The sequence below is a fragment of the Brachionichthys hirsutus genome, chromosome 9, assembly GCF_040956055.1.
Source record: "Brachionichthys hirsutus isolate HB-005 chromosome 9, CSIRO-AGI_Bhir_v1, whole genome shotgun sequence".
In the NCBI taxonomy this organism is placed as follows: Eukaryota; Metazoa; Chordata; class Actinopteri; order Lophiiformes; family Brachionichthyidae; genus Brachionichthys; species Brachionichthys hirsutus.
In genome coordinates this window covers 1,912,438-1,927,315 of record NC_090905.1, presented here as the reverse complement: position 1 = coordinate 1,927,315, position 14,878 = coordinate 1,912,438, and the positions used below count along the sequence as shown (strand labels likewise).

At 45.6% G+C, this 14,878-nt stretch overlaps 2 protein-coding genes across 2 annotated transcripts in view; one reads left to right on the top strand and one right to left on the bottom strand.

Moving 5' to 3' along the window:
• Positions 1 to 543: 543 nt before the first annotated feature.
• On the bottom strand, positions 544 to 5,384 carry LOC137899419 (coiled-coil domain-containing protein 17-like). The gene is made up of 14 exons (XM_068743453.1): positions 5,214 to 5,384; positions 4,273 to 4,401; positions 4,045 to 4,113; positions 3,596 to 3,707; positions 3,366 to 3,504; positions 2,546 to 2,664; positions 2,290 to 2,415; positions 1,803 to 1,959; positions 1,604 to 1,687; positions 1,308 to 1,499; positions 1,084 to 1,219; positions 886 to 972; positions 704 to 814; positions 544 to 594 (listed from the first exon to the last, which is right to left on the bottom strand). The coding sequence occupies exons 1-14, from the start codon at positions 5,382 to 5,384 to the stop codon at positions 544 to 546; spliced, it is 1,683 nt and encodes a 560-aa protein (XP_068599554.1).
• Positions 5,385 to 7,479: 2,095 nt separating this feature from the next.
• lrrc7 (leucine rich repeat containing 7) overlaps positions 7,480 to 14,878 on the top strand; it is a 51,404-nt gene continuing 44,005 nt past the window's right edge. The window contains exon 1 of the mRNA XM_068743451.1: positions 7,480 to 7,518. Coding sequence (XP_068599552.1) covers positions 7,480 to 7,518 — 39 coding nt within the window. The remainder of the gene's footprint in view (positions 7,519 to 14,878) is intronic.

Sequence of the window (14,878 nt, the reverse complement as noted above, 5' to 3'; positions counted from 1 at the left end):
GGGAGCCAAAAGAACCGGCTCTCCTAAAAGAGCTGGAATTCCCATCACTACATTGAACTGAAACAAGATCGTGGTTTAAAGCTAAACTTTGTTGATCTTCCTTTGGACAGTTTTTGGTTATCTGTTGCCAAGGAGTTCCCCGTTCTAGCCAACAAAGCTATTCTGACATTGCTCCCGTTTAAAAACTAAAAACAGAGAGAGACGGAGCTGTTGAGGAAGAGCTTTGTGTGTGTCTTTCTGCCATTACTGCAGGATATCCATTTTGTGTTCATCAAAACAGCCCCAGGTTTCCCACTAAGTATAAATACATTAAAAAACTATATTATTAACTCTATATATTACAATAAAGCTCATCTAATATAATGTGTACTGTGTAAGAACGTCATTTTGTGTCATTTTGGTTGGTGGTGTGCCGCAGGATTTTGTAAATGTAAAAAGTGTGCCGCGGCTCAAAAAAGGTTGAAACACTGCTCTATGCAGTCAGACAGTAAACGGTTACTTCGGCCATCCTTCGCTGGGTGGTCTAATTTAAACTGAAGCGGTTCAGATTGGCAGCTTCTGCATCGGACTGGCCCCCTGGGGGGTCGCGTTCGGCTGAGGATGCGTCGACCGCAGGCAGTGAGGACGTCTGAAACAACAGCAACAAACGGCATTATTGTAATTATAATGTTCACTAGAGGTTTAACCCGGATCGACGCCCTACCACAGCCGGGTATTCATAATGAGGGCTGCTGGTTGGGTTGATGGGCGCCAGAGTCTGGACCGCGGCGTCCCGTCCGTTGACCAGACGCAGGCAGAGCTCCATGTTGCCCAGCTGAGGGAGACGAACACAGATAAGATGTGTAATCTATCAACACGGAGCTGGCACTGACCCGATGGTTCTACCTGGGGCACTGAGTTGAGCTGGGCCACGTTCAGCGAGGGTTTAACGGGCAGATGGCGCACTGGCGCCCTCCAGTGGCCGCTGCGGAGCTGTCGATGGAGGTAGAAGTAAGTCTCAGATGATTGATGCAAATCATATAGACTGACTTTAGGTCTGATTAGGCGTTGCCTCCCTTAAACTAATTAAATACACTTTTATACCTGATTGTATTGGTCAAAAAGTTCCAAACGCGCCCAGCCACAGCGTTCCAGTTTGAGGACCTGGTGGATCCGAACATCCGGATCCGCGCCTGCCTGCACCTCCACCACCAGAGAGAGGGAGGGTGATGGCTGCACCCTACGGGGGGGGCAAAGGGCACATGCATTATTAATTCGTGGATTTTGTCCTCCAGAATTTTGTTACTTTTTGAATTTATCCTTCCCACCTGGGAATGGGATGTCTGACTGACAGGACAGCGGAGTTTCCAGAAGACCGGCTGTGGGTGAGAGGCAGGCAGCGAAGAGGAGGGAGCGCTTCCACCTCTTGACCATCCGAGTAGAGACCCGCCGCCAGCTGGAACGCCTTGTGAGCGGCATCAAGCCCCAGGACCAGGTCATAGAAAGCCACAAAGCCAGCTCTGAAGGTTGAAGGTGAAATCAGCTGACGAATGTGATTGTGGAGGATTTGTATGGAAGCAAAACAATAATGTAAACTCTGACTAAATATTTGAATGACACTGACGTTGGGTCGTACGGGGCTGGTCCCAGGGGGTCCACCATCCTGCCTACTCCCAGTGGTGGGGAGAAGGATCCCACCTGGAGGGTTCGGACATTTAATGACGGGATTAAATGCATCTCTTAAAACACTTGGAGCCGTGTTGTCTGCTAAAAAGCGTTTCATGTGAACGTGTGTGATTACAGGCGGTAGATCGAGTACCGGTGAAAGAGGAGCGTGAGTGTGAGTCTTGGTTTGGAGTGGGCGCGGATGAGGAGGCGGCCCCCTGAGCCTGAGAGGTGCTGTGGTTCTCTCCATCTCTGCCTGCAAGCTGGAAATCTGCAGGAGGTTGTCCCTTTGAATCTGCTCAAGCTGAGAGATGACTGCTGAGAACACACACACCTGTCAGAGTTTAACAATATGGGGGGGTCACTTTATGCAATGTAAGCTGCACTGAGGGGGAAGTGGTAGAATCCACTGACCATTTGTCCTCCAAATATCTCATCAGCCCTTCATCTAATCTATTTTCCACTTGGCTGCTGTGTAGGCGGCAACTCAAGGACTCGCAGTGTCGTTTGGACACACGCCATGTTTGCTAGTAATGAATTTAAAATAGCCAAAATGACTTGGAACATTCTATTCCATGTAGCCCACAAGTCCTGCGCACTACCCCTTTAAAGTCTCTTGTGTTGAAGGTGCCATTCGGACTGTACCACTTTCGGCGTCATGGCGTTGCCCCCTGGCGAGCTGTAGCCTGAGGATCTCCTCCTCCAGTCTCCGGTTCTCCTGCTCCACAGCCAGCAGCTCCCGGCTCAGACTCCGTCCTGGAAGCATCGCCTCTGGACAACGACAATGGGTTTGTTCTAGAACCGATCATGAAGTGCGGGACCAGAAGCACAGAACCATGTTTGGTAGAACAAGTCCAGCGGGCTCCACCGAGCACAGCTGTGTTCCCTGAGGTTCTCTTACGGTTGCCGGCTACCGCCGGTTGCTTCTCCAGGCTTTGGGCTTCGACCTGCAGCTCGATCATCTGCGCCACAATGGCCGGATCCGATCCACCCGATTGTATATACGCTCGCCACAAGGCTCTGAATCAGAGGCCTGATTAGTCCTCCTTCAGCTCCATTCAAGTGGCAAACACATTTTTTTTGTTCTTTTTTTAAATTAAATGACTCTTGAAGGATGTTGGCGCACACACCTGACCTGACCAGAGACAGCGTCACCCTCACAAGGAGAAACGAGCTCATCCTGATTTACTTTATTCTTGCTTGGATCCGGCTGGTCGGCAGCTGCGGGGGCCTCCCGGACACTAAAAGTAGACCACCTGAATCAGATCTCTTGGCATCCGTGGGAAGTTCCCGAGTAACGATAAGCGCGATTTGTTTTATTCCGTCTCGCAATGAAGGACAATTGGAGTATAATGAAATGCGTGATTGTCGTTCTGAGTCGTTCGGCAGCTTGACAGAAAACATTTCTCTATGAATATTCATCTTGGAGACAGAGCAGCGCAGCAGCAGTGGTTTCTCGTTGTGATAGAGTTTACCCCAATATTCAGTACATTTCTGTCCGTATCTGAGCTTTATTTACAGACTTCTATGAAAAAGATGTCCGGCATTTGCTACCATTTAGAAATAAGGCCTGTAATTTCAAAACACTCAAAGCGGTGATTTTGTGCTTCGAACAGAAGATTTGTTCTAAATTCCTCTACGTGAATGACGTGAACTTGTGATCCTCTTAAACGGTGACTCATCAGACGCTAACTTTCGCACACACGCCTGCCTTCGCTCACCGTAAGGCGTGGAGATGTTCAGCCAGTTGTTGCAGCGTCTCCTCGTTTCTCTCTCCTTGCTCTCTGAGCTCCTCCAGGAGATTTCCCTGGTGAGTTGCGCTGCTCTGCTTGGACAGGATGCTGACCTGATGGGCCAGCTCTGGCACACACACACACACAGTGACTGACATCAGCACCGGAGAATCTCAGTGGTTTTGTGTGTCCAGTGGTTCCTCCCATCAGCTCCTCACCGTCTCTCTGCTGCTCTAGCTGTTGGCTGTTTGCATGTATCAGATCCAGTTGGATCGCCATGCCCTTCATCTCCTCCAGCCTCTCTCTGTGCCTGAGCTGGTTCGCTCTCCCCTAAAAAAACATGCTTAATAAATGAACAGATTCATGCACATAATTTGCTCTCCAATAAGTATAACATCCTTTGGGGGGGCGGGGTAACAAATCCCTGCCGTCACCTTGACGCCCACCGTCGTAAAACTACTTTGTCTTGTACCCGTCCTCGTCTGGAATGACCCGTGACTCATCCTGACAACACTGTCTGATGACTTCATGCATTATTGAAGAGATTTTACAACACAGAAGAAGCGTGCACCCTTCACACCAGCTGAAGTGCTAACCAGATATGATGGAAGGAGAGGATAAAAGGAGAACAACAAAGAGAGGGAGCACGGAGAAACATGGATTTCACCTCGGCATCCGCAGGCCGGGTCGACCAAATCGGCAGCTTTTCCTCAATGGACATCCTCAATTTGTGGAACTAAAATCCAGATGGGATGAGAAATTGTTTCTTAATCCTTATTAATCTGATTTATGGTCACATGGATGCATTTTAATATAGCACCCTTTTATTTCAATGCATCTTGTCTGAAATAATTCGTATTCAAAGCAAAGAATCTTCTTTTTTTTCCAGTTGTACCTCTTCTGCGAGGTCCTGCAGAGTAGCATTCCCTGTTTGACCGGCTGCCGGTCCGTCCTCTGCTCTTGCTGATTTTGGTTCGGCATCAACGTTCCTCCCCCCGGTCATGATCCTGCGCTGACCTCCCAGCTGCACACACAAAGGCCGATGCAGCAGTTTCCATTTCTGCCTGGGCTGTGACAGACATGCTCCAGTATATAAATACACTTGGATGAAATAATCCCGACTGCTGCAGCCGTTTCTCAATTGCACCTATATGCAATCAATGAAATCTATTACAGCACAAATGCAAAGCTGCAAACATCATGCAACAGGTTGCCGTGCAGATTTGATGTAGAGCAAGCCGGCCGGTGAATTCAACAACCTTTCTTTCTCTGAGGCTATCGTGTTGACCTGTGCACCACCATTACCTCATGAATGCCCCTGCAAGACATCAGAACAGCTAGTTAAAGGAAATCACTCCATCAAATCCCCGCTTCTCCTTCCGCTCTCTGCCTGATTATCCCTCCTCTCGACATGATGGCTGCAATCGGTTTTTTACCACTATGGATATTCCCTGAGTTGTTCTCCTTGTGCTCTGTGCTGACCGGTCATTCTCCTGTTCTTAAGGCTCCTTGTGCCACCAACCTTTTACCGTCGGTCAGCTCACTCTTCAGCTGGACTCAGCCGTCTCCACAAGTCCCCCTCATAAATCCCCAACACAAAAGACGTTAAACTCCCCTTTTAAATATAAACTTCTCCCGGGTCCAGCTCTGAGCCACGTAGCAAGGATTATTCAGAACAAAATAGCAGGAAGTGAAATAGTCTAACTAGAGAGAGCTTGATTCATTTAAAATGTAATGTGTATAATCTCAGAGCCATGTGTGCTAGAGGTTTTCATAAGAAGAAAATGTTCCTCGGCTAATCCACTCCATCAGAGCGCTCTCCGATAGGCGGCTTACCGGAACCCGGAGCTCAGGTGTTTTGGTATCCGTAGGGTCCACACATTCAGGTTTGTCTGGAAGGAGATGTCCCACCTCACCCCAAACGCAGAACAGCGTTTTGTGTTTGTGAAACAGCCCGGTGGAACGAAACACCATGTTACAGTCGCTGCAGATCAGTTTCCGCTCCATCTGATGTGCTAGATGCAGGAAATGGAAACAGGAGAAGCAAAGATAATGCAAAGGAAAAGCACAAACTTTAAATTATTCCCAGATTGGATCTTTTTCAGGCTGTAAAACCTCTTTGGTTTGTTCCTTAACTACGGTGTGAGTCACTGGCTTGTGTGTTTGTTGGTAACCATGCTATTGTTGCAGGGGTGTTTCAAACATGCCATCCATTGCCCTAGTATTTCAAGTAGCAACATGAAAATGTCTCAAGTATAGCTATTTTACCAGGTTTGTAAATACAATATTCGTTCTGCATCAGTGACATTACATTGACACTGCCCGTATGTTTTCCTCTATCCATTTGAATATTCCTATGATGCTGCTTCTTAAATTCCCAGACAGCCTGATGTGTGCTCATCCTTGAGTGAGAACCCTCCAGAGACCGACTGCAGCCATGCAGCAGGAGTCTGGCTCCAAAGCACCAACAAGAATCCCGAGTTCCTCACCATTCAGGATATTCACAAGATGCAGGACATCACATACAAATCCTGCATGATGCATGAAATCAACAATTAATTTAGACTCACTGGATGTGTATTCCATATTGCGCACTGCAGATGGTGCAATGGAAAGTCTGGCTGCACAGATCTTAAAGGACAGACTCATGCAGGTCAGTCCCTTCGAAAATATTTTTTTCTCACAACTCAAGTACCTTCTTGTTTGAGAAGGAAAACTTCATAATAGTGCAAAAAAGAAGGCTAAAATATGAAGAGAAAATGGCTTAAAACAAATCCCATTTTTCCACATGCAAGATTTCAGGGACGGATCGATAAGCAATGCAAGAGAATTGCACACCTCAATGCTGTGATGCAACAGCTTCCACAACACTGAAACAGACTGAAGCTGCTGCTGAGAACTGAACAAATCATCCATCGTTACACATCCGACGGAGAGAAAGAGAGAGTTTAGGGCTTGCACTCCTCTCTCTCTGGTCTCTACATAACACATTCTCGCACTCAACGCGCAAGCCGGTCGGTTGCTAAGCAACTGTAAAATAAAGCGGGAGGCTGTGGAGTCAGGGGAAAAGAGAAAGAGCGTTCGCGAGTGCTGCAATCCACTACTGTTTGGCTTCGTGCATGATCCCACCACAGCTCTCCATCCGTGGATCTGCGAGGACTTGTGACTTCTAGTTCTCCCCCGGCTGACCAATCAGCGTTGGTTGGAGTGTGGGCGGGCCCCAGCGGTTCCCTAGGTTACCAGCGTGATTGACGTTCATCCTCCTGCAGCGGAGCGCACAGCAGTGTATCACTTGATGGTCCTGCTGCCCCCCCCCTTGGAGACTGTGGAGAAATCTGGAAGACAGGAGAGACGCAGAGAAAACACAAGAGCCGGAGAAATGTTGATGATTTGAAGTGCTTCGCTCTCCTCCTCGACCTCATCCTGCGCTCTTTCATGGAAAGATGAAAACTGGAGTGCTGGAAGAAGCCGGCTGAAGGGAGAGGAAAGGGGCATTTGTTGGTAAGAGAGGCACCACTTTACTCTTTATGTCTTTATCAGTCGTCCCTGCCAGCATTGTGAATTGTGGCATAGAAGGGGAACAGTGTGTTTTTTTGGGCTGTGTGTGTGTGTGTGTGTGTGAGAAAGATGCTGCGTGACTGTGGAGGGGGCTGCTACTGTAGGAAGCCTACATCACAGTGTTTTACAGTTATGCAAAAGCTTTAGCTGAGTCAAGAGCCGCCGGTCCGTTTGAGAATACCCGAGCCGGAGCGATTCAAACGACTCTGTGTCAGTCGTTCCAGGGCTTGTGTTGCAGCTGAGGCCACATTATCTACTGTATCTGCATAGGAGGAGGATTTATTATATAACACTCCACTTCAGCACCAGGGATGTGCAGAATATTGTCCTACTAGTCCAGAAAAGCCTCACTACCATCAGTTTGTGGGGGGGGGGGGGGGGGGGGGGGGGGGGTGCTGCATGTTCTTTACTGTAACCTGGAAAGACACGGCCGATGTCAAGCACCCCCCCCCCCCTTCCATCTGTCTCTGTGCGTGTCTGTGGAGCAGCCTGGGTTGGATTGACATCACTTCATTTGTGTGGGCAGGTGTCAAAAACAATCTTGATGGTAGACGGAGACAACGGCAAACGGGTCATGCGTCAGGTTTGACCCACTCATGCCAGCCCTCTGTGCCACCAGGATCCCCCCCCCCATGATGTCCATTAGTAACTTCAGTTCAGGCGACAGCTGGCCTCCCTCCCCGCTTCCCGCAGGATTCAGATGTTCATAAGCGAGGGATTTGGTTTTCTGCTTGGCTGCTCGCCCCCTCTTGAGAGTCAGTTTCTGGCTCTTTTAGATCAGGTGTGTGAAAACTTTAACCCACAGGAACCCCGGTTTGGGGTCCGTGTCAACTCCAGTTAACATCATCAATATCTTCGTTTTATCTTTCATAGATCATTATCTTTATAAAAGTCAATATTGTTTCGTTTATGTCCTCCAGAGTTAGCTGTCAGTGTAGGGATGAATGTCGGGGCTTTGCTCCGCTCAGACTGCAGGCTTCCCTGTTTGCTATCCCTGAGAGCAAATCAGATATTCCAGAGCATTGCAGCAGCTCCAGCTGGAGGTGCTCAGGTAGCGGGAGCTGCTGCTTGTCTGCGTAGGAGGGAATATGTCATCTTCACAGCTCTATTGCTGCAGATATGAAGCTTTGGGGTATTGCTTCTGCTTCATTAGACTGTGTGCAGAAAGCAGCTGGGATGAGGCAGAGCAGGAGCCAGATTTGGTTTTCATTTGAACCTATATGGATTCACAAGGATGTCCCACGCAAACAGTCCTGAGATTACAGGCCGGAGTCCTGGTGAGCCTCAAATCTCTGCCGACTGGTGAAGGTTTCATGGTGCGTCAGCGTGTCAATAGCAATGATGGTCTTACCGAAGGCGATGCCCACGGATCCAAGTGTATCACACTTACGCAGCATTGTAGGGTTCAGTTTAAGATCCCACAGAAGGTGCTTAGAAGTACCAACCAGTGCTCTGCTCGGAGGCTGCACACGGTATTTGTTGCCTGGCAACATTTGCTTTTTGAGCGTACTCATCGAGCTTCAGCAGCGTGATTGCTAATGGGATTTACTGGTGACATGCTGAGCTGTGTCAGTATGAAGCAGTTTGTAATGCTTAGACGACTCTATTGATCAGTGGATGATTTGATCTCTGCTCTGAAACATAGCGAAGAAATGAGATGAAGCGATCTTTAAATTTCCCCATTCGGTCATGACTTTGGTGCCGTGACTTAAACATTTTGACTTGGAAATGTTCACACATCCAACATTACAGTTTTTCCTTGACTGTAACTGGCAGCTGATCTGCAGATCTGCAGATGCATCCCATCTCTTTAGCAGACCAATCAAATGATGCTACATCACCAGGGGTAAATTATAGTCTCTTTCTCCTCTCTCTTTATAAAAACTGACAACTGGAGACAGTTTCCTCTGCTGCAGAGACGAGGTTAAGGATTTTTCTCCAAGCAGAGGGGAATGATTCTGGTACTATGGTGAACTTTACGTTGTTTTTAACTTTAAGTGAGATCTCTTCTCAAGTCTTTGATGCCATGTTTGAGCTGGTCACACTTTGATCAGTCCATGCAAGGTAGCAAGGGTTGTTTTAAATTTTAGGAGTTAGGTTACCAGCAAAGGCTGCAGAGGTATACCCCAAGGAGAGGCCTATTTAGCTGGAATGAAAGGAACATCAGGGCCAGTTTCACTGGGGCAGCTAGCAAAATAGATGGACAGGTAGCTAAGAACAGGCATAATGGCAGGAAAACGATTATTTGACAAGGTTTTCTGTCTGTGAATGAACTCAGCAAAAGTGTAGAAAACATTTAGTTAATAGTCTGGTTGCAGTAAAATCCTATTGGAGTGTCTTACTGTGTGGTTGCATCATTCTTGGTAGTATTTTGTAACAGGGCTGAGAGGGGAGACGGAGAGAGAGGAGGGGAAGAACCGGGACAAACGAATGGGAGAAACAAACCTCACCAGGTTTACATTCTTTTTGTTTTTTAGACATTAATGGTGACCTTTAAAGATAGTTTATTCACCTGTCAAGAAAATGCCATGAAAAAATTGTGATACAATTTTCAGAGATCAGGATGTGGAACCTTTTTAAAAATATGTTTTTAACATTGTGAGATATGGCAGTGTTCATCGTTTTGTCTAATACATTTATAGTCCATGTCTATCAGAAAAGAAGAAGGATGAATCCCCACCAGAGACCCTGGTTTTGTTTCCTGTGGATGCTACAGCTCACCAAGATCGGCAGGATCTATCATCTGGATGGGGAGCAGGAATATTATCCAACACACTGTTGCAGAGATATTTCAGTCTTAACCAAAGACATAGAGACTTATCGGCTTATTCCTCTTTAAGTTTAGGTCATTGGGTGTTTCATTTTTATTTTGAAGCCCGGAATCATTTTAATTTTGGAAATAAAGCAGTCCTCAAAGATCTTCATGGCTCTTCAGGTCATAACATTTTTGTCTTTCAAGTTAAGGCTCTTGAAACTAATTAGAGGTCTTGGCTATCATTTTTTATTTTGCAAAGCATGAAGAAACACCGACTCCTCTGCCGTCCTATGATTAGCTGCAACGCTGGAGGTTACCATAGCACCTGAGAGCGAAAGAGGCAACCCACACAGAGTCTCCTGCCTACCGCTAATTCCCTTCCTCTCCCATCTTTCTTCTTCCTCTCTCTTCCTCTCTGTACGCTCTTCCTGTCCTGCCTGTCTCCTGCTGTCTTCTCAGCATGACGATATGATCATATTCTTAATATTATTCAGGCCTCGCGGTAAAATCCGTGGTTACCTAAGTGTTTGTGTGCAGGCTTGTATGTGGTTATGAATATGCAGATATGAGCTGTCCAACACGACAACTCAGGCTCACTGTCCGCCCACAGAATGCAGAACGCCCATGGACAGACGCAAGCGCACAAACACACACACACACACACTCAGAGATCAAGAGGGAAGGGTGGGCTCTCTGAGACTGGCCCCCTCCAGAACAGCCCACCGAGGTGTTTGACTGGTTAAGTGCTGGTAACTGCTTCTGTGCTAATGCTAATCATTGGACACTTGTGGTGCGTCATTGTTTGTAGCTGTTGTGTTTTTGTTTTTTAAAAAGGGCGAGCGAGTCATCAAAGAGCAAACACAACCATTAGCCGATTAAATGGTGCCGTTTGCGGTCGGCGCCCCGGACGGCAGCCTGCAGTTGGTGCACATGCTTCTCTTAAAAAAGCATGCGTTGCCGGCACTCTGCATGCAATCGGCGTGTTTCCTCTTGCATTTTAACCCTGATGATGATGATGATGAATATATTTATTAGATAGAATGTTAGAGTACAAGTACATCCCTTGAAGCCATCCATCCAGGTCTAAACACTTTCAAGCTACTCCAGGGGGAATCCCGAGACATTCCCAGGATAAATGAGATATATAAATCATCCAGTGAGTTCCAGGTTCACCATAGGGTCTTTGTTTTTTTTCCACTCATTAACACAAGATACTTTTTCACTTGAGGATCTACATAAGGGGCAAAGTATGATATTCAGAATGAGCTCTGTGGCTCATGTGTCTTACTGCGTCAAAGATTGTGGGTCAGAATAGCCAGAGAGACGTCGGCTTTTAAGTCACGTCGCTCAGTCCAGTGACTAAGAGAATTACAGAACAAGGCTTTTGCTAAGTGAAGCACATAACAGATTCTGCGTGTTGTGGCAGCTTCTGCATGGAGCTCTGTGAAATGCACAACAGCTCCGGACTGATGGAACAGAGAAGGATAAGAGAGGGCTCTGCTCTGGCAGTCCATCCGCCGTCGTTCCCAGTGATCTTTTTGAACACCATCTGCTGTCGGCTCCATTCAGCCTTTGTCGTATTAAATAATCCATGTGATCTGGTCAGCAGGATGCTTCCTCATAAAACATTTGCAAAGCCAGTCCAAAAAAGATATTTCATCATGTGCTGTTTAAATCCATGTTCGCTTCCCAGCAGTCGTCGTTCTCGTCCTTCTTCTTCTACCAGTTGTTCTTTTCCTGCCTCTGCTTCTTCTTCATGTATTTTTTCATACTTACTTTGGTCATGGACACTTTCTAGCTTTGTGCAATGATTCATCCTGGATAAATTCCCTTTTATAACATGTAAAACTTTAGTTAGGCCTAATCTAATTCGGTCGGGACTTTAATAGCGTTATGGTCACAAACAGCGCAACGGTCATGACTCAAGCTGATGACAGTCAAGTCAACTCCGGCGTTCATTGTGCGTTGATGAGTCATTGCTTTAAATGCTTTTGTGTGCGTGTCGTCGTGTGTGAGTGTGTGCATGCAGCAGGTGGAGCCCTGGTTCCAGTTTAGTAGACGCATGCATGCGCCGCGTAATCCTACATCCAGGTGTGGAACCAAGAGGTTCAAGTTGGGAAGACGATGCAAATCAAACAATGTGGGCCGAGTTTCTGTGTGTGTGTGTTTTTTTTAAATGAACATTGTTTTAAGCAATTTTGCTAAAGTTATAAATAATCTGTTGTGGATACAATAGAACCAACTTTTAACACTGTATCTGCACTTTGTGTATCCACACCCCTTCCTGCTCTTGTTGCTAACATGATGCTAAAGCTGCTGCAAAATAGCTTACCCAATGATGCTGCAAATGATGCATGGACAAAAACTCTGTTCTTCTTTCATCTTTTTTGGCACTGATTAGTTTCCATGGTAACAGAGTGTTGCTCAGCTGGTCATCGCACTGCCCACTCAGCCTGCACATAGCTCTAAAATATGCGTATAGATGCAGACACATTCTCATTCACCGGTATACTCGCACACACTTAAGGAGTAGGACCCCCAGCTGAGGCTTTTTATAGCATGACAATACCTTATTATTACACTTTAGCATGGCCTCCTCTAATGTTGGTGCTCTGAAGGATCAGAGCACGCACACGAACAAACTCAGTCGGATACGGCGTATGCGTGGTAGCGAGCCCACTCAGAGCGCTGCAGAAACAAAGACAGAAAAAGAAATACCAAAGTAGGTTAGAGCAAAGCATTCTGGGATAGCAGGATACCCTCTGGGCTTCTTCAAGAGGCTCTCTTTCTTTCGTCCTCTTTGCTGCTTCGAGCTCTGACTTTTTTATGCATGTTTTCCATCCTGCTATTTTTCTTGCTTTTGGATTCTTCGCCGCTTTAATGGATTTACACCAAGTAAAACACTTTTTTAACTGATGTGCAAGCAGGAGGAAGAGAATGAGAGGAAAACGTTTCATGAGTTTTATTTTATAATCCTTATTCAGCTCTGTGTTTTTATTTTTTACCTTGTTGCCGAGTGACTGTTCATCCTCCTCCTCCATGCTGGACTTTGGGTTTCCTGTTCCAGTTTCTGCCACTGCGTGGAGTCATGCTCAAAGACATACTTTAATGTTCTCTCAAAAAAATTGATCTGTAAAATGTCAGGAACTGTCAAGATCACAACTGAAATCAATATTTTTGCTATTGGCGAGTCTTTTTATATGATGTATTGTTATTTGTGAAAATCCAGGGGTGGATTATCGATCTTTTTTACTTTCTTTCATGTTCTGAGTCTGCTGATACTTCTGTGTGTTGTCACAATTTCACAGCCTATAAAAAAACCCACACACTCCCATTCACAACCAGGACATTAGTATATATTTTGTAATACCATCATAAACATTTATTCCTTTATTTATTTGACCTATGATTTGTTTAATTTATTTCACTCGCCTATTTTTCCACCTCAGTTTCGATCAGAAGATTGTTGGGATTAGGAGATGACAACAAAACGATGGCTGGAGCGAGTGAACGATGGATAAATAGAGGGAGGGAAAGCTGTGGCAGATAAATTAGAAAACGTAGTGAGTAGCTGACGAGTAATTGGCGTGATCCCCAGAGTCTGCCCACTACAATACTTTGAAATACAAAGAATCTCCCTGGGGATATTTTCTTCACTGAAGACAACTTAATTATTAACAGGTTTCTTTAGTGTAAACCATCAATAAACAATCCCTGAGTGTCAATAGGGGTCTGTGATGGTGTACCAGAGGTGGAGTTGAAGGGAGGCTCAGATTTTCACCATCGTTGGTTTTTGTAAAACTTTAGTCTGTCAGATTTGTGCTGATGTCGGGATTTTTACAGACTGAGAGAACAGAAGAGAGGAAAAAAATCAAAAGCATGGCAATGAAAGGAGAGAAAAAGACAAAGGGATGGAGGACAAGAAAGGAAAGAGGAGGAGTACACTTATGATGGGATGTATGGATTGCTTTCTCTCTCTTGCCTCCTGTTCCCCTTTCATCACGCTAGTAATGCATGGGAAGTATGCATATGTAGGCCTTACATGTGTGTGTGTGTGTGTTAGCATCTTCACTGTGTTGTCACTTTGTGCTAGTGTGTGTCTGTGTTTTTTTCTGTCTGTGTCCCAGAAAAGACGTACCTCAGGGAGTTGTGCTCTACTTTTGCTCCTTTATTAATTCGGGAGGTCAGCTGAATGGATCTGAGTTCAGAGGAGAGTCCAGACAGAGAGCAAACACTCATTTTGTTGTTGTTTCTCCAGGGCAAAGAAACCTAGAAAATAACAGAGATACAAATAAGACTGTTATACAGAATGTCAACCTCCAAAGCTTTTATTTTGAAAGAGGAAGACTGATAACAATAATGCACTAATTAATAATAATGTGTGTATACATGAATAACTGTACATACACATATATGTGGGCTAACCTTCTCAATCGTAATCATACATTTGACAAAAGATATTGTATCCATAACAAACCAAATGGTGACTCATGCGGCATCACCATGGCGATGAGCACCCTCTCCTTATTGGATGTCATTTGGATTGTTTGGACAGAATCACACAGACAGAGAGGCTGCTGCTTATATGTCATTGTTAGTTTGACTTGGCATGCCTCAAAAAAAAGGAAGCTATTAAAAAATGCAAAACAAATCTTCCTTTCCGTTTATTTCCATGGATGGAGATGATTTAGGAATAATGATGTGCGGGAACAAGAAGTCACGGCGCTTCTCTAAATAGTCTCCATCCGTGGAAATCAAACAAATGGTGCACAGTTTGTGCTGTAGTCCACATTATTGTCATGTAAAGAGTCAAATAAAAAAGACAAATCTCAATATGGAGGCATCATAATTCATCGTTTGACACCTTGCTTCAACGCTACGGAATGTTTTTGGGGGGAATGCTGTCAGGCTCTATCCAGAGACGAGCGTGTCAAAAGCCAGCTGAGTGTGTGCGAACGGTATGTCTGCAAAGCAAATGTGTGTGAAAGCCTCAAGAAGCCATGAACAATTTAAAGGTTTATGATATGCACATTCTAGTTCTGTCTAAAAATTAAGGACAACATTTTTAAAAATGTCTCACCTTTAGACTTTATCTATTTTTTTGGGACAAATCTTCCCCCATTTGTAGCGCATAATTTAAAGTTCGGCCAGTTCATCGAAGCTGATTTACAGAAACATGCTTTTCTTG